This window comes from Symphalangus syndactylus, chromosome 23 (genome assembly GCF_028878055.3).
Source record: "Symphalangus syndactylus isolate Jambi chromosome 23, NHGRI_mSymSyn1-v2.1_pri, whole genome shotgun sequence".
In the NCBI taxonomy this organism is placed as follows: domain Eukaryota; kingdom Metazoa; phylum Chordata; class Mammalia; order Primates; family Hylobatidae; genus Symphalangus; species Symphalangus syndactylus.
In genome coordinates, this window is record NC_072445.2 from 57607354 (window position 1) to 57632077 (window position 24724).

Sequence of the window (24724 nt, forward strand, 5' to 3'; positions counted from 1 at the left end):
AGACCAGCCCGGCCAACATGGTGAAACTCCGTCTCTACTAAAAAATGCAAAAATTAGCTGGGAATGGTGGCGGGCACCTGTAATCCCAGCTACTCAGGAGGCTGAGGCAGGAGAATCACTTGAACCTAGGAGGCAGAGGTTGCAGTGAGCCAAGATTGCACCATTGCACTCCAGCGTGGGTGACAGAGCGAGACTCTGTCTCAAAAAAAAAGAAGAGATGAAAACATGCATAAATTCTTCACCTTTCCCCCAAATCTAAATAAGCTAACAAAAACTCTCTGTGCAGCAGAGAGCATGTATGCACATACACACACTGGAATAACAACACTTTGTAGACAGGTAATACAGTGGAAGGGATAATTATACAATGGACTCAGGAGTCAGATATCAACCATTTATAAGTTGCTTCCACTTAAACTCATTTGCAATACAATGTAATAATAATGCCAGATTCTCAGGGTTAAGACAATTAAATGGCATCGTATGCATGCAGCTCTTAGAAGAATAGGCACTCAATACCTTGAACTTTCTTTTTTTTTTTTTTTTTTGGAGACAAGTCTCGCTCTGTCACCCAGGCTGGAGTGCAGTGGCACCGTGTCAGCTCACTGCAACCTCCGCCTCCTGGGTTCAGGCAATTCTCCTGCCTCAGCCTCTGGAGCAGCTGGGACTACAGGCACACGCCGCAACGCCTGGCTAATTTTTTGCATTTTTAGTAGTGACGGGGTTTCACCATATTGCCCAGGTTGATCCTGAACTCCTGACCTCAGACAATCCGCCCGCCTCGGCCTCCCAAAGTGCTAGGATTACGGGCGTGAGCCACCGTGCCAGGCCTATTATTATTCTTTTTGCTTCGTGGAATAAAGAGATCCCTGTTGCTTTGCTCAGTGTTTCCATCTGGAAAGTGTAGATTAAACTGCGGTTTACTTGGCAAGCCAGGGCCATTCGTCTCTTCCCCAGCATCTGGAAACAGCTACCGTCAGTGGGTGGAGGCAGAATCCCAAACCTCATTAAGGAATGAAGTTTCCCTTAACTCGGTGTGAGGAATATCCCAACCGTCTACTGCTGCTGCCCTCTGCTGCTGCCATTGAGAATTACACCAAGCCGAGTTTCTGCCACAAGACCAGCAAAATCTAACCTCATACGGAGGGAATTAGCAGTACAGGTTGAGTATCCCGTATCTAAAATGCTTGCGACAAGGTGTGTCTTCGATTTCGCATTTTTTAAGATTTTGGAATATTTGCGTATACACAATGAGGTATCATGGGGATGGGAACCAAGTCTAAACATGAAACTCATTTATATGAGTTTCATATACATCTTGTCCACATAGCCTGAAGGTAATTTTATATAATATTTTAAATAATTTTGTACTTTTGGACTTTGTTTAGGATTTCATTGAATATCCAAGAATTCAGATTTCACAGTGACTTTAACATAATAGCACTGCATTTTTATAACCTATAACTGTTTCTGGACATTTTCATAGAATACTTTCTATTTTCCATTTAAAAAATATTCTATTATTATTTTAGAGACAGTCTTGCTTTGTCACCAAGGCTGAAGTGTAGTGGTATAATCATAGCTCACTGTAACCTGGAACTCCTGGGCTCAAGCAATCCTCCTGCCTCAGCCTCCCAAGTAGCTGGGACTACAGCCATGCAACCACCATACCCAGCTAAATTTTTTATTTTTTGTAGAGACAGAGCCTCACTCTGTTGTTCAGGCTGATTTCAAACTCCTAGCTTCAAGTGATCCTCCTGCCTTGGCCTCCCAAAGCATGCTGGGATGAGCCACTGTGCCCGGACATCAAATGTTGCTCTATGTTACCTCAAGCAGGCTTCTGAACATGGCCAATTCTCAAAGCTACTTTTCTCTGACTTTCTCATTTTGGTTTTCTGTACCCTCGTATCCCAGAGACTTAAGGCCCCCAATAGCTGTGACCTCTCTTTTTTCACATCCTCTCAGTGGCTCAAACCAATCCCTCCCTCCCTCCCTCCCTCCCTCTGCGAGAACTTTTAGCACCTTGAGAGAGGCACTCCTGCCTCCAAGCCTCTCCCTTTCACAGGTTATGGAGATCCGTCGTTCAAAGGCTCTCTCTGCTTTGAGTCATCTCTCCACAGCCCAAGCTTGGCCCACGCTCCTTGGGCCTCCTGCAACCGACTTTGCCAGCTCCAAGCCTTATCCCTCATGACCCCACCACAGCTGCCAGGCCAGCTCCCATCATCCACACACACATTGTCATTTCCTGCCTTTGTATTTTAGTGATTGCTCTTTCTTGTGTTGAAAAGGCACTCTTTTCTATAAAAATCATTCACTGCTCAGCTCAAATGCTATTTCCTATGTAGTGCCTTCTCTAAACACTCCAGGGAGTACCTTAACTTCTATGACATTTCTTGTGTCTTACCTGGGTTGCCCTTATCAAATGCATTGTTACTTAGGCACATTTCTTCTTAAAATTTTTTCTACTGTCATATGACCCAGCAATCCACTACTGGGTATATATCCACAGAAATTGAAACCAGTATGTTGAAGAGCTGTCTGCACTCCTATCTCCATTGCAGCATTAATTACAATAGCCAATGCATGAAACGACTCAAATGTACAGCAACAGATTAATGGATAAACATCTACTGTCAGTTGGTGGAGGTAGAATCCCAACCACTGTTTAGGAATGAAGTTTTCCTAAGCTCACAGTGTGAGAAATATCCCAATCATGGGTATATTCGTGGGCAAAGAAAATGTGGTACATATATGTACAGCCTTTAAAAAGAAGGAAATCCTGCCATTTGCAGTAACATGGATAAACCTGGAGGACTTATTATGTTGAGTGAAATAAGCCAGGCCCAGAAAGAGAAATACTGCATGATCTCATTTATATGTGGAATCTTAAAACATTGAACTAATAGAAGCAGTGAGCAGAATGGAGGTTATCAGGGGCTGGGGTGGGCAGGTGTTAGAGAGATGTTGGTCAAAGGGTAAAAAATTTTAAACAGCAGGAATAAGTTTAAGAGTTCTATTGTCCATAACGGTGACTAAAGTTAATAAGAATGTATTGTGTTCCTGAATTTAATGTAATGCTCTTAGAAACTTCAATGAAATAGAAACATTTCTTCAGAGACCTAAACTACCAAATCTTTTTATTTATTTTATTTTATTTATTTTTTTTTTTTTGAGACGGAGTTTTGCTCTCGTCGCCCAGGCTGGAGGGCAATGGTGCCATCTCAGCTCACTGCAACCTCCGTCTCCTGGGTTCAAGCGATTCTCCCACCTTAGCCTCCTGAGTAGCTGGGATTACAGGCAACTGCCATCATGCCTGGCTAACTTGTTTAATTTTTAGTATAGACAGGGTTTCACCATGTTGGCCAGGCTGGTCTCCGACTCCTGATCTCAGGTGATCCAACCACCTCGGCCTCCCAAAGTGCTAGGATTACAAGTGTGAGCCACCGCGCCCAGCCCTAAACTACTAAATCTTAATAAAGAAGAAACAGATCTCCTGAATAGCCTCTATCTATTGAAGAAATTGCATATATAGTTTAAAACCTTCTCACAAAGAAAACTCTAGACCCAGATAGTTTCATTGGTGTATTCTACCAAACATTCAAGGAAGAGACAATACCAATCTCTACATACCGCTCCACAATACAGAAGAGGAGGGAATACGGAACCTGTTCACTTTCTACCAGTTCCATCGCCCTCCTTCTCCTCTTGCCTCCACCTCCACGACTGGGAGTTCCTGTGCATGGGTACAGGCACCCCAGACCGCAGGCCCAAGCTTCAGGCACAGCCCCTGCAAACAACCACCACATCCCCAGGGCCAAGGGGTGAGCCCACCGGTGGCTTTGAAAATGGGAAACTTACCTGGGGCTGTTCCATTCTTCCAAAGCTCAGCACCCCACAAGAATCCACCTGCTCTCGGTTACACTAAAACACCTGAAAGTACTTGTTTTTTATATTTTGTCCAGATTTTATCACTGTTATCTTCAGGAGAGTGACCTGTTTTTTGCATCACAGAATCTAACTTGGTTGTGAGATGCCCTCATCACCAGCCTGGTTGTTCCATTCCCAAGACGGCACACAACAGAAATACATATTGCTTCTCAAGGTAAACCCCTCACCTTTGAGAAGTGTGTGTGTTGCTGGCTATTTCTGAGATCTGCAGCTTTGGACCTCTCTCTTGTTCTCTGCCTTTTCCTACACATGCCCTGTTTGGTTTCCACTGCTTTTGGAAACTTCTCCACCTACTCGACGTATTATTTTCTAGTTTCATTAAAAATAGAGCTTGCTTTTCTACCCCGCTGACTGTACCTACTGTTTTGACACTAGAACTATCAAAGATTCATGGAAAAGAGAAGACAGGGCTGAGGTCAGACAATTATCAGTGGTTAATGGAATCATTATTTGTTAAATGACCCCATACGCACTAGGAAACCTATGGCTGTAACCAGAGGTTTCTATATACGAGGACAGTATTGGAAATCTATAATCACATCTACATAAGACATATGCCACCCGTTTTGACAGGTGAACCAATGTCTCCTCTCTGTAACAGGACATTTCTGGGGTACAGTTATGCATGCTCAGGAAGGGCCATGAAAACACACCACCGTGTTAAGTGATACAGGTAGAAGTTTGGGTTTATTAGAGGAAAAACATACAAGCAGAAAGTAGTAGAGTTCATGCCATCCCTGGAATCGAATTATCCCTCAGCTTAGGCCAGGCATAGAGGTTTACATGCGCTGTGACCAACATTCCAATAAAGGCTGATCTCCAAGCCCCAATATTGTAAAGATTTATAGCGATGAGGTGGTTCTGCCTATGTGACTGAGTTAACACAGACCTGCTGAGCCAGTTTTCTGCCAAATTACCAAAATGAGGGAGGAAATGAGTGTCCAGGACCATCCAGGTTTGTCTCTCTTCAGATGTTTTGGAGATGTGGTTTGACCCATGAACTATCTGAATGTATATGTTCACCAATTATGCTGTGATGGGATTTTTACTATATTCACTTTAATGGCTCCTCAACATGAAGACAGTTGTCCTACAGGCATAACCTCACTCCATCTCCATTTCCTTATCTCTAGAAAACGAGGCGCAAGGATTGAGGCCAGTGGTATGTGACAATTACTATTCTGCCAAAGTAAATTTAGAAGCTGAAAGATAGGATGCCACTTCCAAAGATATGCAGCTGTTTTTATGTCCTGAAGCTTAGCTCTCTGCACCACATTTAATGGGACTGGCTGACCTTTAAGTTCCTTTCAACCTTGAGATTTGATTCTGTAACTAGCAGTATGGTGCATTTTTTTTTTTTTTTTAATAATTTAGCAAAAAAGGCTAACCACTAGAGGGCAGAAATATTACAAGTAAGAAAGGAGCGATGTCTGCTACAGTGAAGTACACCTGTGACTTTTACAATTCTTTTTTTTTTTTTTTTTTTTTTTTTTTTGAGACGGAGTCTTTCTTTGTCCCCCAGGCTGGAGTGCAGTGGCGCGATCTCGGCTCACTGCAAGCTCCGCCTCCCGGGTTCACGCCATTCTCCTGCCTCAGCCTCCCGAGTAGCTGGGACTACAGGCACCCGCCAACACGCCCGGCTAATTTTTTGTATTTTTAGTAGAGACGGGGTTTCACCGTGTTAGCCAGGATGGTCTCGATCTCCTGACCTCGTGATCCGCCCGCCTCGGCCTCCCAAAGTGCTGGGATTACAGGCTTGAGCCACCGCGCCCGGCGACTTTTACAATTCTTATTTCAATTAAATTCCACAAAATTTTATTGCCTGACAACTCCGTTCTACAATCTGTGTTATGCTAAGAGTCCAGTGACCAATAATGCTATCAGTTCACAACTCAAATATGCAACTGTAAGAACGAATGGCCACCCATTCACATTGTGTGATAGCCCTTTTCATTTGTTTAGAAGTCTATATTAAGCACTTACTGTGTGCCAGGCGCTGTTCTACAGTTCTGATATATCAGCTACCCAAGCAAAGATCCCTAACCTTGTGAAACTGACATTCTGGTGGGAGGACAGATCCAATAAAAACTAAAATAAATAAGTCAATGATGTAGTGTGTTAAAAAGTGATCGGTACTGGCTGGGCGCCGTGGCTCAGGCCTGTATCCCAGCATTTTGGGAGGCCGAGGCAGGTGGATCACCTGAGGTCAGGAGTTTGAGACCAGCCTGGCCAACATGGTGAAACCACATCTCTATTAAAAATACAAAAAATTAGCTGGGTGCAGTGGTGGGTGCCTATAATCCCAGCTACTACAGAGGCTGAGGCAGGTGAATCGCTCGAACCCGGGAGGCGAAGGTTGCAGTGAGCCGAGGTCGCACCATTGCACTCCAGCCTGGGCAACAAGAGCAAAACTGTCTCCAAAAAAAAAAAAAAAGGATCATTGCTGTGGAAGAAGGAAAAAGTAGAACTGCATACAGGGGACTGAGATTCAGGTAAAGTGTTGCAATTTTAGGTAGGGTGGGGAGAGTAGCCTCAGGGAGGGGACGGATCCAGACGGAGGTGAGTGAGTGGGCCATGCTGCTAGCAGAGGATAATGTGTTGCAGGCAGAGGGAACATGAGAAGGTCCCAAGGCAAGGGAGTCACTCATAGTAGTTGAGATTGAGGTAAGAGGAGGTAGACCATGAGGAAGTGTTGTAAGCTGCTGTGAGCACTTCAGTTTTTCCTTTGAGAGAAATGGGGAGCCACTGAAAGATTTTGTGTAGATGAGGGATATTTTTAGATTCATTCTGGCTGTAGAGTTGACAAAAGTCTCAGAGTGTTATCTCTTAGGGAAGCTTCCACATATTCTGTTATCAGCTCATCAAAAAACAGAAGGAAGGGCAGTTGAAGGCACCCATATTGCTGTCACCATTCAGTGAACAGCAGCCTTGAAAACTGATTATATGAATTGGAGTTATCTTGTCATACCCAGCTAAATTAGAGTCCAGAGATGAGGGAGAAGAGAAAGCAGTTGGGGCACAAAGTGCCTGCCCAGGAATTATATTGAAAGCCAGCTGCCAAGGTGACCTGCTATAACCTGAAGACCAGTTTCACCCAGTAGCTGCTGAAGCGAATTCCTGTAACTCTAAGATTAGTTTTACTTACCACCTTCTCTCACCAATTAGAGCTTGCCCGCTCCTAAAAACTTTGCTTAGGGTCAATGAGCTATCTTTCAAGGCAATACATAACATTTCTCTAATGAAACCTCCAACCATCTCTTTGTTCTTCTGAAGACCACCCCAGTCTGTGTGTATGCCCTGAACTGCAATTGTTTTCCCAAATAAAATGATTCAGAGACTCATCTTTGCATTTTTAATTGATCTTGACACAGCCAATTCACATATATCCCTACTGTGCCACATGCCAGGCACTGTGCCAAGCACTTTACGTACTTTCTCATTTAACCCTTCCCATTTTCTATATAATCACCACTATTGGTGTTGATTTTATTTTATTATTATTTTTTGAGACAGAATTTTGCTCTTGTTGCCCAGACTGGAGTGAAGTGGCGCCATCTCGGCTCACTGCAACCTCTGCCTCCCGGGTTCAAGCGATTCTCCTGCCTCAGCCTTCTGAGTAGCTGGGATTACAGGTGTGTGCCATCACGCCCAGCTAATTTTGTATTTTTAGTAGAGACGGGATTTCACTATGTTGGCCAGGCTGGTCTCGAACTCCTGACCTCAGGTGATCCGCCCGCCTCGGCCTCCCAAAGTGCTGGGATTACAGGCATGAGCCACGGCGCCCCGCCCTGGTGATTATTTTAAAGATAAGAAAAGGAAATTGTAAAAGTTAGTGACCGGCCCAAGGTTGAGATGAAGTAAATGGAACTTGTGTAAGGTAACTTGAAGAACTCTGCTTACTCATGTGAACGCTACCCAGGTAAGGTTTAGTACCCCAGTACTGAGGAACTAAAGATGGTGGTGGTAAGGGGGTGGGGAGGGACATCAGTGTTTGAGTTCAACCACCACACGTTTCTTCATTTTTAAGTTCTGTCTAGCCATTATACCACATATTTGTCCGCACTATAACTGGACTTCTGCACTGTTGATAGTCCAAAGTTTCCTTTAAAGCTTGGCATCTGTGTGGCTTATTTGGTAGAGATTTGGACTTTCAAAGGGACGATACCCATCACTGGGGATTTCTCTCAAACCCTGGCGGCTTAAAAACCTACTTGGGCACTGCTGCTCAGCCGCCCGAGGACCAGGGAGGCAAGCACAGAAATAGAAAGCATTTGTAAGCGTTAGTAGCTACTTTAAAGAGTAACTGTTCTGTTAGACCTACTAATAACAAATGGGGAGCTTGTATTTAGCACATCATTTTTTTTAAAAAAAAAACCTTCATTTTTCTTCTATTTTAGTGTTTTACCTGAAAGGCTGAATATACTAAGACAATGGCCAAATCTAATATAAAAATAGACCTCTAATCCACAACCTGCAGCAACCTGCACAGAAAACCAGTTGGTTACCTACAATAACCAACCCAAGGAGCCTGCCTGCTCTAAATCAGACTTGCACTCCTCTGCCTGCCTTTTTTCTTCTCGTTCGGATGGTCTTCATTTATTCCCACATACCTGGGGTGGGGAGGAAATTAGCAAAAGCAAAACCCGGGTCCTGCACGCAGGCAGCTTAACTACGGCCCTAGGGCTCGGGTCTCCCCTAGGCAAGAACCTCGAGGGCCGGAGATAGGAGTGCAGCCCAGGCACGCGCGTTCGGATGGCCGGAGTAAAAGATCGCGAGATTTTGCGGGGTAGCAAGGGGCAGGATGCCCATGGCGGGAGAAACTAGTCTGGAGGCGAGCCTAGCTCTTCATCCCGTCGGGTTTCACAAACGAAGCCCGAGCTTCCCGGAGTGAGGGTGGAGCTTCCTGCCCGCGCCCTCTGCGCATGCGCCCGCCCGGTGCCCGCCCCACGACCTGGAGTTGATGTCACGTCCGGCGGCGGCGGCGGCGGCGGCAGCGGCGGTAGCGGCGCTGAGTTTTGTCTCCCGGGGCGTCGGGGCGCGCGCCGGTGTCCCAGGTGTCCCGCCGCCTCCCTCCTTCCCGCAGGACTCGCCCCTCCTGGCCCTGGGCCCCGGGCCCCAACGGTGCTCGCCTGCCCGGCGGTCGGTCAGCGCACAGGGCACGGCTTCCTCTGCTTCTCTCGGACCACTTAGTCTCAACTCGGGTGTGTTTCCACCACTAGAGGTGAAGCATCCATCATAGAGAGAATGGGACCTGGGGTCTTGGACCAGGGTGTTTTTACTTTTCCCATCAGGTGGACGCGCGTGGGCAGGAGATATTATTTGCAGCATTTCCTCCCAGAGGACGCCTTTGTCATTGTAGTGCAATCTAAGAATGGGTGTCCTTAGACAACAGGGACCGACCAAATCGTCATGCAGCTGTTTGGATGCTTTAAAAAAATAAATCCCCACACTCATTACGCGTTTTATGCTGCTGACTTTTTTATTTTTAAGACATCTGCTCCCGAAAGCTCAGAGCCCTTTAGCATTTCATTTTCTAAACGAATCCTAATCTTTCCTGTGACTGAATCGGTTCAGAGGATATCTTTTCAGTAAGGAAGGAAGCCCTCCCCTGCTCACTGGGAACGTCGCAGGATTTTTAAACCTAAAGATTTACTCTTTTGTGCACAGACACTGGAAGCATTTGGGTGAGGCAGTGCAGTGCTTTTTGGGAAATGCATCACATCTTTTCTGTTCTTGAAACGCCAAATCTAACTTGGTCTTTTTTTGGATGAATTACCGCTGGTATTATGAAGGTTACTATGAAGGAACCTGAGACCACTGAACTTTTTGAGTTCTTGCGATAGATTTTAAATCGTTTTTCTGTCTTCAACTCTGACTTTGGGATCACTGTCAATTGGCTACATTCTTTACCCTCTTCTAGTTATAATTTAACGCGATTTATTTGTTGTGGGTTTTGAATTTTGATAGCTACACTTAATACAATTGTGTTTAAAAGAAAGATAAGTGAGGAACTCGTGGCTTTTTACTTTTATATAACTTAATTTTTCATTTTACAAAATGCCCATTTAAAAAAACGTAGCTAAGCAAAAGAAAGGAAATTAAAATCATCTAGAATCCTACTATCTAAAGATAACCATTGCTAACATTTTGGAATAGAGTGTTAAGTTTTAAAATACATGAAATTTGTAAAAAAAAAAAAAATGAAATCATAGTGTATACTGTTCGAGTATAATTTGCTTGACGTATCTTGCCTGGCTTCCATTTCACTTATTTTTTTTCTTTGTGCATTTATAATAGCTACAGAATGTTCTATTGTGCTAGGCACTCGTAGGTATAGTGGGAAACCTAGTGCATAAACCTTGTGCCATCTATTTTAGCAGCTCAGAGAACTTTTAACTTATATCTTGGTTTTTAGCCAAGATGCATAGGTGAGATGGTTGTAGAACTGAGTAAAAGGAAAGATTGAATATTGGGTCCCTATGCAAGGGTACATCACATTTATTGAAAAGGTGGAGAACATCATTGAAAATTATTCTAATTCTTGACTCTGTTTCTAGACTCACTTTTCCCTTTCGTCTCTCTCTCTCTCTATCTTTCTGTGTCTCCTCCAAGAATGAAATATGACTGAGGACTCTCAGAGAAACTTTCGTTCAGTATATTATGAGAAAGTGGGGTTTCGTGGAGTTGAAGAAAAGAAATCATTAGAAATTCTCCTAAAAGATGACCGTCTGGGTAAGTACTTTTTAAAATTAATCTCATTGGTTCTCAATCACTCCACATGTTCTGAAGTAAATATTTTCTTAAAAGACATCCAGAAGCATTGGTTACTTGCTGTATTTTTTAGTGATGTGGTGAAGCAGAATGGTGTATTTTGAGAAAAGTTAAGATTTTTCAAATTCATATTTCACTGAGCGTCAGAAGTTTTTGAAAGGTTTCTTAAGAAAGTCATTAGTATTTTTTTCTTTTATTGAACCCATATGTTTTCATGTATTATCTAGGTAAATTTGCTTCTGGGCAAATTTGCGATAACTCTGGTCATGATTTTCTTTCTTTTTTTTTTTTTTTGAGACCAAGTCTGACTCTGTTGCCCAGGCTATAGTGCAGTGGTGTGATCTCAGCTCACTGCAACCTACGCTTCCTGGGTTCAAGCAATTCTCCTGCCTTAGCCTTCCAAGTAGGTGGGATTACAGGCATGCACCACCATGCCTGGCTATTTTTTGTATTTTTAGTAGAGACAGGATTTCACTATGTTGGCCAGGCTGGTCTCAAATTCCTGACCTCAAGTGATCCACCCACCTCGGTCTCCCAAAGTGCTGGGATTACAGGCATGAGTCACCGTGCCCAGCCCATGATTTTCTTTTATGGAAATACTAAGAGTGCATTGTATATTGACATTTTAGTTTATTTTAAGCCAGTCTGAATAAGGTCTGTTGTTGACTAAAGTAAAATAAACTGAACCATAGTTAAAGATAATACTTTATTTGCATAGAGTACTTTTAAAGTTTCTGAAACATTTCTCACCTTATCTTTGATCTTCAACTGTGCGATCTTTGCTTTAGTATGTCCGGTATTCTCCTTTGATAAGTAGAGGAATTGAGGGTCAGGGAAGTCACTAATTTATTGGAAAATGTAGGGATTTGAAGGTGGACTGTACCACTTAATAGCTATGTTACTTTGATCAAGTCATTTAACTGCTTTGAACTTCAGTTTCTGCATTTTTAGAACAAGAACTACCTAACAGGCTTGCAATGTGAATTAAATAAACCCTGTGATTAATAACTACCACTGTTATAGGGAATGTAGTAATATATGCAAAATGCATCTCCAATGCTGTAAAATGCAAATTGTTTTTAGTTTTGTTATTTTTAAGACAGAGTCTCACTCTGTTGCCCAGGCTGGAGTGCAGTGGCACGATCTTGGCTGACTGCAGCCTCTGTCTCCTGGGTTCAGGCGATCCTTCTGTCTCAGCCTCTTGACTAGCTGGGATTACAGGTGTGTGCCACCATACCCAGCCAATTTTTGTATTTTTAGTAGAGATGGTGTTTCGCCATGTTGGCCAGGCTGGTCCCAAACTCCTGACCTCTAGTGATTTGCCCACCTCAGCCTCCCAAAGTGCCGGGATTACAGGCATGAGCCACCGTGCCTGGCCGCAAATTGATTTAAATAACTTAATTGGCAGAAGTCTTGGGCTAGAAATCAGACTAGTATTGCCTCTCCTAAACTTACTGACCATATGGTAGGCTTCCCCTGAAGAAATGTCTTAACTATTCTTTGAGTTTTAAAAAATGAAATGTGCTTTGACATACCGTGATCAGCATGAAAAGCTTCTAACAATTGTTTTCTTCTTCCTCTAGATACCGAAAAACTTTGTACTTTTAGTCAGAGGTTCCCTCTCCCGTCCATGTACCGTGCATTGGTATGGAAGGTGCTTCTAGGTATGAGACCCAGGAGTTGGAAGATTTATCTTAAAAAATATTGAAGAAAGGGATCATTTGCTATCTTATCAGTCAGAAAAAGGAGAATTTGTTTAGGCCTTTTACTGAATATTGGATCGTCCCCAGGAGGTTCAATTACCACTCATTATTTTCTGTTCTATTAATGATACTATAGAAGAGAAAATAGTGTGTGTTCCTGAGACAAGATCTGGGAAGAGCATTAGACTAGGGGAAATGAGAATTGATTTAGGCTTTGCTATCAGCTGGGTAACCTGGAGGAAGGCGACCCCTCTGGGACTCATTTTTTGCATCTATAAACTGAGGCTTTTGAGCTAAATTACTCCTAGTTTTTAGCTCTAAATTTGTAAGATTTTGTGATTCTCAGCTATAGAGGTATAACTTCCTAATCTGTGAAAGAGGAATTGGAGACTTATTACTCCCTAGAAGTGTGAATGACTAAATTCCAGTGGTGTGAGTGGCTGAATGAGAAGGAAAACTGATCTTACTTAGTTTCTGTGGAAGAAAACATGAATTAAGTGCCATGAGTAACTGGCAGCATCCCTTTTGAGCCCAAGATTTTCTTTCCCCCATCATTGCTGAGCCTGCTGGAGCATATAATTCCTATCCATTATCATCCTTCTTTCTTAAAAAAAGTATTTTTGGCTGGGCGCAGTGGCTCACACCTGTAATCCCAGCACTTTGGGAGGCCAAGGCGGGCAGATCACGAAGTCAGGAGATTGAGACCATCCTGGCCAACACGGTGAAACCCCCTCTCTACTAAAAATACAAAAAATCAGCTGGGCGTGGTGGCACGTGCCTGTAGTCCCAGCTACTCAGGAGGCTGAGGCAGGAGAATTGCTTGAACCTGGGAGGTGGAGGTTGCCGTGAGACGAGATGGCACCACTGCACTCCAGCCGGGGTGACAGAGCGAGACTCTGTCTCCAAAAAAAAAAAAAAAAACAACTTACAGTTTGTTAACTGTGAGATAGTGGTGAGGACTAAATTCCCTGAAGAATATAAACTATGATTGCTCCTTATTGGGTATCCCTGTGTGCCTGTCAGTAGGCTGAGTAGTTTACATAGATTATACAGAGTAATCCTAGAATCCCTGTGAGGCAGGTGTTGGTATCCTAATTTTGCAGGTGGGGAAAAAGACTCTGAGGCTAAATAACTTGCCTAAGGCATTACAGCCTATAAATGGCGGAGCTAGGATTTGAGCTTACGTTTGTGGAACTCATTTGAAGGTAAGATAGATTGTGGACCTCATTTTCTTTCCAAAATGTAGGATCTTTTCAGGGCTTGAGAAGCCTGCAGCCCCATCTGGTTATGTAATATGGAGGCAGCGAGGGAATATAAGCGGTACTAGGAAGCCCTGCAGAATGGCTTGTTTCTTGTTCGTCCTGGCAGTCTCCGTGCACTTTTATGTCTGGTAGGTCAGTGTGCAGTTACAATCTGGAGAAGTGATGACAACTATTTTAGTTTCTCCTAGAGCACTTTCTTTAAATGTTACTGTTCTCAGTGCCTTCTGGGGTACATTTTAAGTGGTAATGTCAACAGTGTCGATTTCTGGGAGGTGTTCTGTGTCTATTAATAACTCCAGTGGATTAATGGGAGTTGTACAGTTGTGTGTTCCCTCACTTCTTGAGTGCTACAGCCTATCTGGCTTATTCCTCACTTCTACTCTTCTTAACCTTTCTTTCTTTTTTTTATTTTGAGACAGAGTTTTTCTCTGTCACCCAGGCTGGAGTGTGGTAGCGTGATCTTAGCGCTGCAACCTCCACCTTCCGAGTAGCTGGGACTACAGGCGTGCACCACCACACCCGGCTAATTTTTTTATTTTAGTAGAGATGGGGTTTCACTATGTTGCCCAGGCTGGTCACAAACTCCTGAGCTCAGGCAATCCACCTGCCTCGGCCTCCCAAAGTGCTGGGATTACAGGCCTGAGACACCCTGCCCGGCCCACCTTTCTTTATCATGTCATAGTTATTTTTTGAGGACAAGGCACTGGAAGTTTAGGGCTGTCGCGCTGTGTAGGACACAGCCTGACTCTTCTTAGCACAGAGTTTTGATTACTTAGGGATCTTTACTTCAAATGCCTACTTCCTGATGCTATTTTAGTTAAATATCAAAAAGAGACTTTTTAGGACCAGCTGTTAGAAAACAAGGGTTAACGTGCTGCCTCTAGCAGTGTGATGAGGGTTTGGTCACAGCTGTTTAATCTGTATTAGCTGAGATGTAGGAGACACTTTAGTGTGTTCCCTTGGCTTTTCTGGAAGCCTGGCACACAGTCTCATAGCTACCATGAGTAAAGATTTATTTCAGGGAAAAGAACATTTAAGCAAGTTTTTTTTTCTAACATTAACTGGTATCGTGTTAGCTACTATTGTTTTTGTTTTCTGGGGTGTTCTTTAGAATACTAAACCTGTGGCATTTTGCACAAAGAGGGATTCATAGTCAAATGTACTAGCTAACACTTATACTAGCTTAGTGTTTGCTGAGTACTCTTCTGAATGCTTTATGTGTATTGATTTGTTTATTCATCTCAACAACTGTATAATATTAGGTATTATTATTCCCATTTGTCAGATGGGAAAGCTAAGACATAGGGAGATAAAGTAATTGCTAAAGGTCACCACCCAGCCAGTTAATTGTAGAGCTGGATTTAAACCCAGGAACTTTGTTCCAGAGTCTATGCTTCTGTAGAGCCTCATTAGGTTTAATGAGGCTTGAGTAAATAAAATGTGTTTTTGTTTTTTTTTTTCTTTGAGACAGGGTCTTACTCTGTTTGCCAGGCTGGAGTGCAGTGGCACGATCACAGCTCACTATGGCCTTGACTTCCCAGGCTCAGGTGATCCTGCCACCTCAGCCTCCCAGGTAGCTGGGACTACAGGCATGTGCCACTGGACCTGGCTAATTTTTTGTAGAGACAGGGTTTCTCAGATACCTTCACCCAGTTGCCCAGCCTGGTCTCAAACTCCTGGGCTCAAGTGGTCTGCCTGCCTTGGCCTCTCAAAGTGCTGGGATTACAGGCGTGAGCCACCATACCTGGCCTAAAATGTTTTTCTTTATGGCAAAACTTAGGGTCCATTAAAATTCATTGTCACCATTTCCCAAATCTGTTTGACGAGGGCATTTTTTTTTCTCTTGGGGTTAGCAGTCTGTAGAGAAGCATTTGGTGAAATGCTTATCCCATTTCCTGACTCTAACAGGTGGGGAAACAAGTGCCCAGAGAGACAAACACATTCAGAGTCCTAGTATTATCCAATCTGAGGCTAGAATCCAGGATGGCTGGCCTGTCTAGTGGTCTTTCCGCTATGTTTTCTCAGAGCCATTTGTTTGTAAAAAAGATATGACACCATGTTTAAATGGGTTAATGAGCTTAATATGTCATAGAAATGTCCTGTAAGGTGACCTCACCAATGAAGATTAAGGACTTTTGTGACCTGAAGGATAGGATACTTAGCAAGTTTTAACTGTTGGGGAAGAGAAGAATTCAATGGGCTGTTGGTGGTTCTGAGATGTTGGGGCCAAGTACAAAGACTAGGGTGAGACCTCTAGGAGCTAAAAGCAGCCTGAGGCTGCCATAAATTAAGTTAAACCATTGTTAGGATTGATGTGGTTGTTAGTCTTGAATGTATGCGGCACACTTAATCAAGGGGTTTGCCAGTGTTGTTTCATTTCTCTCTCATATCAATGATGCATCAGCATTCAAACACTGATAATATTTCACATTTAAGATTGTTTTATAGTGAAAATTTCTAAAAGAGATTCTATATGGTACTTGAATATCTGTGTGAATTCTAGCCTAATTGTCTTGATCGCTTCTCACAGCATCCTCTTTCATAGATGAGGGATTTGGAGTGATGGCTCAGTATCTTGTCCTTTTTTCGTTTTTCCTGTTCTCTCTAGGAATCCTGCCTCCACACCATGAGTCCCATGCCAAGGTGATGATGTATCGTAGGGAGCAGTACTTGGATGTCCTTCATGCCCTGAAAGTCGTTCGCTTTGTTAGTGATGCCACACCTCAGGCTGAAGTCTATCTCCGCATGTATCAGCTGGAGTCTGGGAAGTTACCTCGAAGTCCCTCTTTTCCACTGGTTAGTGGTCACTTTTGTCTGACGCTAAGCTCAACTCTAGACTGTCCCATCTTGCCAGCCTTTGATTGCATCATGTTTGCCTTAAAAACTTTTCGTGGCTCCCTATTGTTATTAGAATAAAAGTGACACATCTTTACTTGGCATTCATGGCCATGAACATTCTGACCCAACCTTCTTATTTTTTGTTTTTCTAAAATACGTTTTATTTTGAAGTAATTTCAAACTTCTAGAAAAGTTGCAAGAATACTACCAAGAATTTGCATATATTTTGACATTTTTGAAGGGCATAATCAGGTGCTTTGAAGAAAGCCCTTCCATTTAGGTTTGTCTGGTGTTTCCTCCTGATTAGATTCAGGTTATCCATTTTTGGCAGGGATACCAGGTAGGTGATGCTGTGTCCTTCTCAGTGTCTCTTATCAGGAGGCACATAGTGTGGATTTGCCCCATACGAAGTAGTGTTAACTTCGATCAGTTGGCGAGGGTGGTGCCTGCTGGAATTTTCCACTGGAAAGTTTTTATTTTTCCCTTTGTAATTACTATTTCTCTTTGTGGAGAGACACTTTAAAACTGCTATGTAAACATCCTATTCCTTATTAAACTTTTGCTCATGAGTATTCTCATTTGACGATTTCTAAAAAATTTTCATTTTTTAACTTTTTAAATAATGTTGGATGTAGAAAAAAGTTGCAAAAATAGTAGTGTTCTCAAATACCTTCACCGAGTGTCCTCAAATATTACATTTCATACAACCATAATGTAAAGATCAAAACCAGAGAATCACAATACTGAGAGCTACTCTAGGCCTCACTGGGATTTTGCTGATGTCCCACTGATGCTCTTCTTCTGATCCAAGATCCAGTCCCAGATCACACATTACATTTAGCTGCCACGTCTTAGTCTTTCATCTGGAAGAGTTCTTTTTTTTTTTTTTTGAGAGGGAGTTTTTCTCTTTTTGTCCAGGCTGGAGTGCAATGGTGCAATCTCGGCTCACCGCAACCTCTGCCTCCCGGGTTCAAGCAATTCTTGTGCCTCAGCCTCCGGAGTAGCTGGGATTACAGGTGTGCACCACCGCACCCGGCTAATTTTTTTTATTTTTAGTAGAGACGGGATTTCTCCATGTTGGTCAGGCTGGTTTTAAACACCGGACCTCAGGTGATTCACCCACCTTGGCCTCCCAAAGTGTTGGGATTACAGGTGTGAGCCACTGTGCCCGGCCTGGAACAGTTCTTCAGTCTTTGTCTTTCATGACCTTGACACTTTTGAAGAGCCCTGGCCAGTAGAGCATTTCTCAATTTGGGTCTGTCTCATGTTTCTCCATGATTAAACTCTGGTCACGCATTATTGGCAGGAATACCACAGAAGTATGGGACTCATTACTGTTGCTGCTAACTTTGATCACTTGGGTAAGATGGTGTCTGCAGAGTTTCTCCACTATAAGGTTACTATTTTCCTCTTTGTAATTAATAAGTAACTGTGGGGAAGTACTTTGAGACTTGTAAGTAGCCATCCACTAATGATTCTTGCCTGAACCAAGTTTTACTATGCTGGGTGCCAAATGGTGATCTAACTCCCTCATTCTTTCTGCATGTATTAGTTGGCATTCTTTTCTAAGGAAGAATTTTCCCTTCTCCTTCTTTATCAGTATGAAATTAAAGTGTTATTTGTTTGGCTAAAACAGTGAATTGTTCAAATGGATTTGCTGGAACGTTCGTATTTTATAAAGTTTATTTTTATTGCAGATCTTATTTTTTTTTGAAGTTAATGATGGGATATCCATGGACAAACCTTAGAGCTAATAAAGATCATTTATATTTATTACGTTTATCAAGAGAGAGAAGGTCCCTAAAAAATAATGGGAATAATTTAAGCAATCATCTTTAAATTTCACTTATTGGCAAAGTGAAGTTGATAGTACACACAAGTTCTTAAATTACATATAAAATTAAATTAGATAATTTGTTAGTTCAAAGAATTGAGATGTTAGGGTATAGGCTGCCCCTCACCGCTACTCAGCTTGTCTGTGTTCCAAGCTGAGACACCTTTACTGCAGCATCAGGCAAACGTGCTTCTGAGTGTGTGTTTTGGACTCTGCCACCCCATGTCTCCCCAGTCATGATCCTCATTATATTAGTCTGTTTTTGGTTGCTTATAACAGAATACCTGAAATGGGATAATTTATTTAAAAAGGGAATTTATTTCTTACAATTCTAGAAGCTGGGAAGTCCAGGATTCAGGGGATACATCTGGTGAGGGCCTTCTTGCTGATGACTCTCTGCAGGGTCCTGAGGTGGCACAGGCTATCACATGGCAAGGGGGCTGAACGTGCCAACGTGCTCACCCAGGACTCTCTTCCTCTTCGTAGGAAGCCACCAGTCCCATTCCTGTGATGACCCATTAATCTATGAATTGACCCACTGATGAGGGCAGAGCCCTCATGATCCAGTCACCTCTTAAAGGCCCCACTTCTCAATACTGCCGCATTGGGGATTAAATTTCAACATAAGTTTTGGAGGAGACAGATAGTTGAACCATAGCACCTACTTAGCGCCCACGCTGCCTCATTTTTTAATCCGTTAATAAGAGGGTGCAGCATTGCTCGGCACAGGGCCGGGAAGGACCACATGGGTCCTCTTCCCTTGACCTGTCAGTGGTCGGGAGCAGTCAGTGATATGCCACCTCTGGGGGTGCCAAGTACGGTGCACAGAACTGCACGGGAGTCCAAGAAAGGAGATTTTCCTTTCCCTTCCTACTTATTTTCCATTCTCCTCTGACACATTAATAAAATGCTTAGAGAAAATTTATTCCCTTTTATTTGAATTCTGTTTTTCTTGACATTTTATAGAATATTAACAAGTTGAAAGAAGGGCTTAGAATGAAATAATACATTAAAATAACAATTTTGATTTAAGTCGGTACTTTTTAGGGGAAATTGTGATACTTCTTAGTTTCTTTTTAACATTAAAATCCTTCAGCTATTAAATCCTAGATGAAAATGTAAAGCTTTTTGTATATGATATGGTGTTTGAAAACAGAAGAGGTTTTCAAATAAGGTCCCGGTTTTTCTAAGATTTCTCTGTTGAAATTTACCTGAGAGTTTACTTTTGCATTCTGAGTATTGACACAGGTTTGAGAAATGCCATTCTTTTGATTCCTAAAATTCCGATTCTAGGAACATTTTAACTTTTTTACTGCTTAAGATAGAACAAAATTCTGAAGGTATGCATGAATACTTTGAAATAAAGCAAATGCTTTATTAGTCTTTTTGGAGCTCTTCAATATTGCAAATCACTGTGCTGAAAAATGTCTCCAGTTACTGATGGTGCTGTTTATTACACCCTTTTCAAAGACATTCTCACCTAGTACTGAGAATATTTTTGGGTGGAGTCAGTGACTTGCTAATGATTTATGTTGACTCTGTGACGGGCTTAATGTTAGAAGCTGGAGAGTCTCTGTACACTCAGCCTGAAACCTGGTCATTCATAAGCAGCACTGACCCTGTAGTTACTCATCCTTTTCTCCCCCTTGCTCCCCTCTTCAGGGGTGGACTCTGTGCTTTTTGATCCCACTTTGATTTATTAATGTAGCCTTTTCAAAATTTAGGGAGCAAGGTTTCATTTTTTATTAAAGAAATATGTATTCCTCTCTTTCACTGCCTTCCTCTTGAGATTTATTATTAATCTTTCAGGAGCCAGAAGATGAAGTATTTCTTGCCATAGCTAAAGCCATGGAGGAAATGGTGGAAGATAGTGTCGACTGTTACTGGATCACCCGACGCTTTGTGAACCAGTTAAATACCAAGTACCGGGATTCTTTGCCCCAGTTGGTGAGGGCTTTTTTTTTTTTTTTTTGGCCACTGGAGAGTGAACAATGGTAGTGGGGGTCTTCAGGGAGTGCTCTTATCTCCTGGGGCTGCTACAATTATGAATAACCCTTTACAGTAGGACTCAGCCAGTGTTTTCTGTAAAAGTCCGTATAATCTAAATATTTCCAGCTTGGTGGGCCAGATGGTCTCTATTGTAACCACTCAACTCTGCTGTTGTTGCACAAAAGCAACCTTAGACAAAGCATAAAATAATGTTCCTGGCTGGATTTGCCCTGCTGCAGGCTATAGGTGGCCAGTCCTGCTCTATAGTATTCCTTATTCTGGTCTAGAATCCGCTGGTCTAGAGTAATCCCTCTGTATAAGTTACGGTTTTCATTTGGCTGCATATAATGGGAAGCCCAAATACCAGAAGCTAAGAATCCAGTTAGTGCAGAGGTGGTGCTGCAGAACCACAGTATGGAGAGGGTTGCAGACTCCTGCCATTCTGCTCCAGTATTCATAGGAATGATCTTTCCGCTTGTGCTCACAAGGTGGCTCTTGGACCAGTGGCCATGACATCTGTGTTCTGGGCAGGAGGAAAGGGAAGGCAAAGGTAAACACAAAGGAATAAGAGGGACAAGCCAGCCACATCTGTGGCCCATTAGGCTTTCCCTCTGCATGTACAGCTGTACGGCTGACCTTTGAGTAGTGTAGGGTTAGGAGAACTGACCCAACCCCAGCATAGTTGATACTCTGCATGTAACTTTTGACTCCCCCAAAACCTAACTACAAATAACCTACTGTTGACTGGAAGCCTTACTGATAACATAGATTGTCATTTAACACATACGTTGTACACATATTTTGTTTCCATTTTTGTTTTTTTGCGATTGAGTCTCATGCTGTCACCCAGGCTGGAGTGCAATGGCGTGGTCTCAGCTCACTGCAACCTCTGCCTCCTGGGTTCAAATGATTCTCCTGCTTTAGCCTCCCAAGTAACTGGGATTATAGATGCCTGCCACCACACCTGGCTAATTTTTGTATCTTTTTTAGTAGAGATGGGGTTTCATCGTGTTGGTCAGGCTGGTCTCGAACTCCTGACCTCAAGTTATCCGCCCACCTTGGCCTCCCAAAGTGCTGGGATTTACAGGCATGAGCCACCACACCCAGCCACATATTTTGTTATATGTGTATTCACTATATTCCTGTAATGAGGTAAGCTAGAGAAAAGAAAATGTTAAGAAAATCATAAGGAAAATAAAATATATTTTCTATTTATGAAGTGGAAGTGGATCATCACAAAGGCTTTATTCTCATTGTCTTCATGTTGAGTAGGCTGAGCAGGAGGAGGGAAGGAAGGATGGTCTTGCTGTCTCAGGGGTTGGCAGAGGTGGAAGAAAATCCATGTTTAAGGGGACCTTTGCAATTCAAACCCATGTTGCTCAAGGGTCAACTATATGTTAGTGACCAGGACTGTGTCACTTGGCTGCCCTGTCTGCAGTAGAGGCTGGGAAAGGTATTCTTTTTTTAAAAAAAGCCTTGTGATCTCCTATTAAAACAGGGGCTCTGTGAGTGACATTGGAGGGGCACATGGGAGTGTGGCAGGCAGCAAGCTGTTTCTGTCATAGCCTGGCTTGGGAAGGCAGAGAACTGAATGGTACTTGCTGCGTTGCACAAGCTAGTCTTCCTTTGCCATTTTCTTTTCTTCTAGTTTTTTCCCCTTATTTATCTCATTTATAAAAATAAACCTTATTTTCTTAAATTATTGGGTTATTTCTTTTTAAAATTCTACTGAAAGTGGTAACTGCGGTACAGGGTGCAAAATCAGATGTGGGGCAGTGATGATGGTTGGATGAGCATTGAGGATCACTGCAGTTAATTATTAATAAGGCAATGTGCAAGGCCCTTCAGCTTCTGAGAACACTTACAAGAGCAGTTTTTATATACTTCAACTAAGTAAAATTTGATTTTTAAGTTTTTGAAATTTGATCCACTTTGTTGATTTCAGTAAAAATAATTTAAGCCTGGAAATGGAGCTTAAGTAAATATGTCAGTTGCCTGATCAAATCAGGAGGTCTCAGTTATATCATACCATGATCTAATTAGCTTTTCTTATTTAATATTCGAGTAAGTCAGTAGCATTTTGATAGTTTATGCTGTTCTTTAAAAATTCATCCTTTATTTTTCATAACATAAGCGGTGAATGCATTCTCAAGAGAAATTAAGCAATTCAGATGAATCCATGTTTCCCTAGACCTGGACTAACCACACCCCATCCCTGCAATTCCCCACTTTCCCTTCTAAGAAGTAAACATTTGTCATTAGCTTGGTGTGTATTATTTAGGACTCTCTTATGTGCATGTATATATGATATGATTTCTCTTTCTTTTTTTTTTTTTTTTTTTTTTTTTGAGACAGAGTCTCGCTCTGTTGCCAAGGCGGGAGTGCAGTGATCCCATCTCGGCCCCACTGCAAGCTCTGCCTCCTGGCTTCACGCCATTCTCCTGCCTCAGACTCCTGAGTAGCTGGGACTGCAGGCGCCCGCCACCACGTCCAGCTAATTTTTTGTATTTTTAGTAGAGATGGGGTTTCACTGTGTTAGCCAGGATGGCCTCGATCTCCTGACCTCGTGATCCGCCCACCTTGGCCTCCCAAAGTGCTGGGATTAATCACATTAAGTAGTAGTATACTATATGGCTCTATGGTTCTATTTTTGTTTTTAACTTATTGCCTTGGAGAACTTTCCAAGGCTATAGACAAATCACTAGTTTTCAGTCCTGACTTCCTATTAGTATCACCTGGGAGCTTTTAAAAATTACCATCACCTTTCCTCCACCTAGACAAGTGAAATCTGAATCTCCGAAGGTAGGGCCCTGGAATTCTAATTTAAAAGCTCCAGGCAATTCTGAAGTGTAGTTAAGGGTTGAAAGGCACTCATTTAGAACCACCTTTTAAAAAATATTTACTCCTAGCATTTCCTGTTACGAATTTGCTGTGTTTAAACATAAGAGATCCATACTGAGAGTAAGCATGCCCTTGTACAGGCTCCCTGTGTGTATGCGTATTTCTCTAGGCTTGGTACCTACGAGCAGAGGCTCAAGCGGAGGGGAGACATATTTAAAATCTATTCATTTATTTTTGACATATTTAAAATTTAAACTGCCTGGCTGCTCATCCCAAGGCCGTATCAATTTATGCTCCCGCCAAACAGATGATGAGATTTCCCATTTTCCACCCTGTTGCCAATACTTGATAGTATCAATGTCTTAAATTTTTATCCGTCTGATAGTGAAATGGTATCTCATTTTAATTTACCTATCCTCAGTTTCTAGTGAAGTTGAGTATGTTTGCATATGGCTATTGTTTTGTTGACTTTTTTTTCTTTGTAAGAGTTATTGGTACATAGTCACTTTTGGATCTGTAGGGGATTAGTTCTAGGACTCCTTGAGACAGTAAAATTCATGGGTGTTCAAGTCCCTTACATAAAATGGGACTTGCAAATAGTATTTGCATATAACCTACACATCTCTTCCTGTATACTTTCGATTACTTATAATATGTAATACAATGTAAATGCTATGTAAATAGTTGTTATACTGTATTATTTAGGGAATAATGACACAATTATCCATTTTTTATTTCCCAAATATTTTTGGCCCATTTTTGGTTAAGTCCATGGATATGAGGGTCGACTGTACCCTGGATATTTATCCTTATTCCTTATGTTTGTTGAAAATAGTTTGTTGTACAAAATTTTAGGTTTTGATACAATGAGATTTGTCAGCATTTTTTTTTTGCTTTTTTGTGTCTTACTGGTTAATTAGCCCTTTCCAACCCCAAGATTAAAAAATATATATCTTTTTATTTTCTCCTAACTTTTTTTTTTCCTGAGATGGAGTCTTGCTCTGTCACCCAGGCTGGAGTGCAGTGGTGCGATCTCAGCTCACTGCAACCTCTGCCTCTTGGGTTCAAGGGATTCTCCTGCCTCAGCCTCCTGAGTAGCTGGGACTACAGGCATGAGCGTGGCACCATGCCTGGCTAATTTTTGTATTTTGAGTAGAGACGGGATTTCACCATTTTGGCCAGGCTGGTCTCGAACTCCTGACCTCAGGTGATCTGCCCCCATCAGCCTCCCAAAGTGCTGAGATTATAGGTGTGAGCCACCACGCCCAGCCTATTTTCTTATAACTTTTAAAAATGCTTAAACATTTTAAATTTAGCTCTTTGTCAGGGATTTATCTTTTGGATTGGCATCAGACACATACTGGATTTCACTCTTAGGTTACCTGCAACACCACTACTTCTACCAACACATCACTCCTCCGCCTGTTCCTCTTCCCCCCAGCTGGTTTGTGTGTTACTGAGAATGTACTTCATGTCAGGCAGTGCTAAATTTACATTGTTAGTGAGCTACTTCATTGAAGCATATTATCTTTGTTTTT

The 24724-nt window shown here is 42.3% G+C and overlaps 1 protein-coding gene across 24 annotated transcripts in view; it reads left to right on the top strand.

Annotated features, from left to right (window-relative positions):
• The first annotated feature begins 8867 nt into the window (after positions 1-8867).
• TBC1D7 (TBC1 domain family member 7) overlaps positions 8868-24724 on the top strand; it is a 78143-nt gene continuing 62286 nt past the window's right edge. For 5 of the 24 annotated variants that reach the window (XR_010119187.1, XR_010119188.1, XM_063632897.1 and 2 more), the window contains exons 1-5: positions 8908-9169; positions 10561-10680; positions 12303-12383; positions 16293-16480; positions 20166-20303. Coding sequence is in view for 21 of the 24 variants with exons in the window: in XM_063632897.1 (XP_063488967.1) it covers positions 10569-10680; positions 12303-12383; positions 16293-16480; positions 20166-20303 (519 nt within the window). In the remaining 3 variants the exon portion in view is untranslated. Of the gene's footprint in view, positions 9633-9672; positions 9730-10539; positions 10681-12302; positions 12384-16292; positions 16481-20165; positions 20304-24724 lie in introns of those variants that run through there. The other 19 variants (XM_063632907.1, XM_063632908.1, XM_063632905.1 and 16 more) reach the window with 16 other exon arrangements.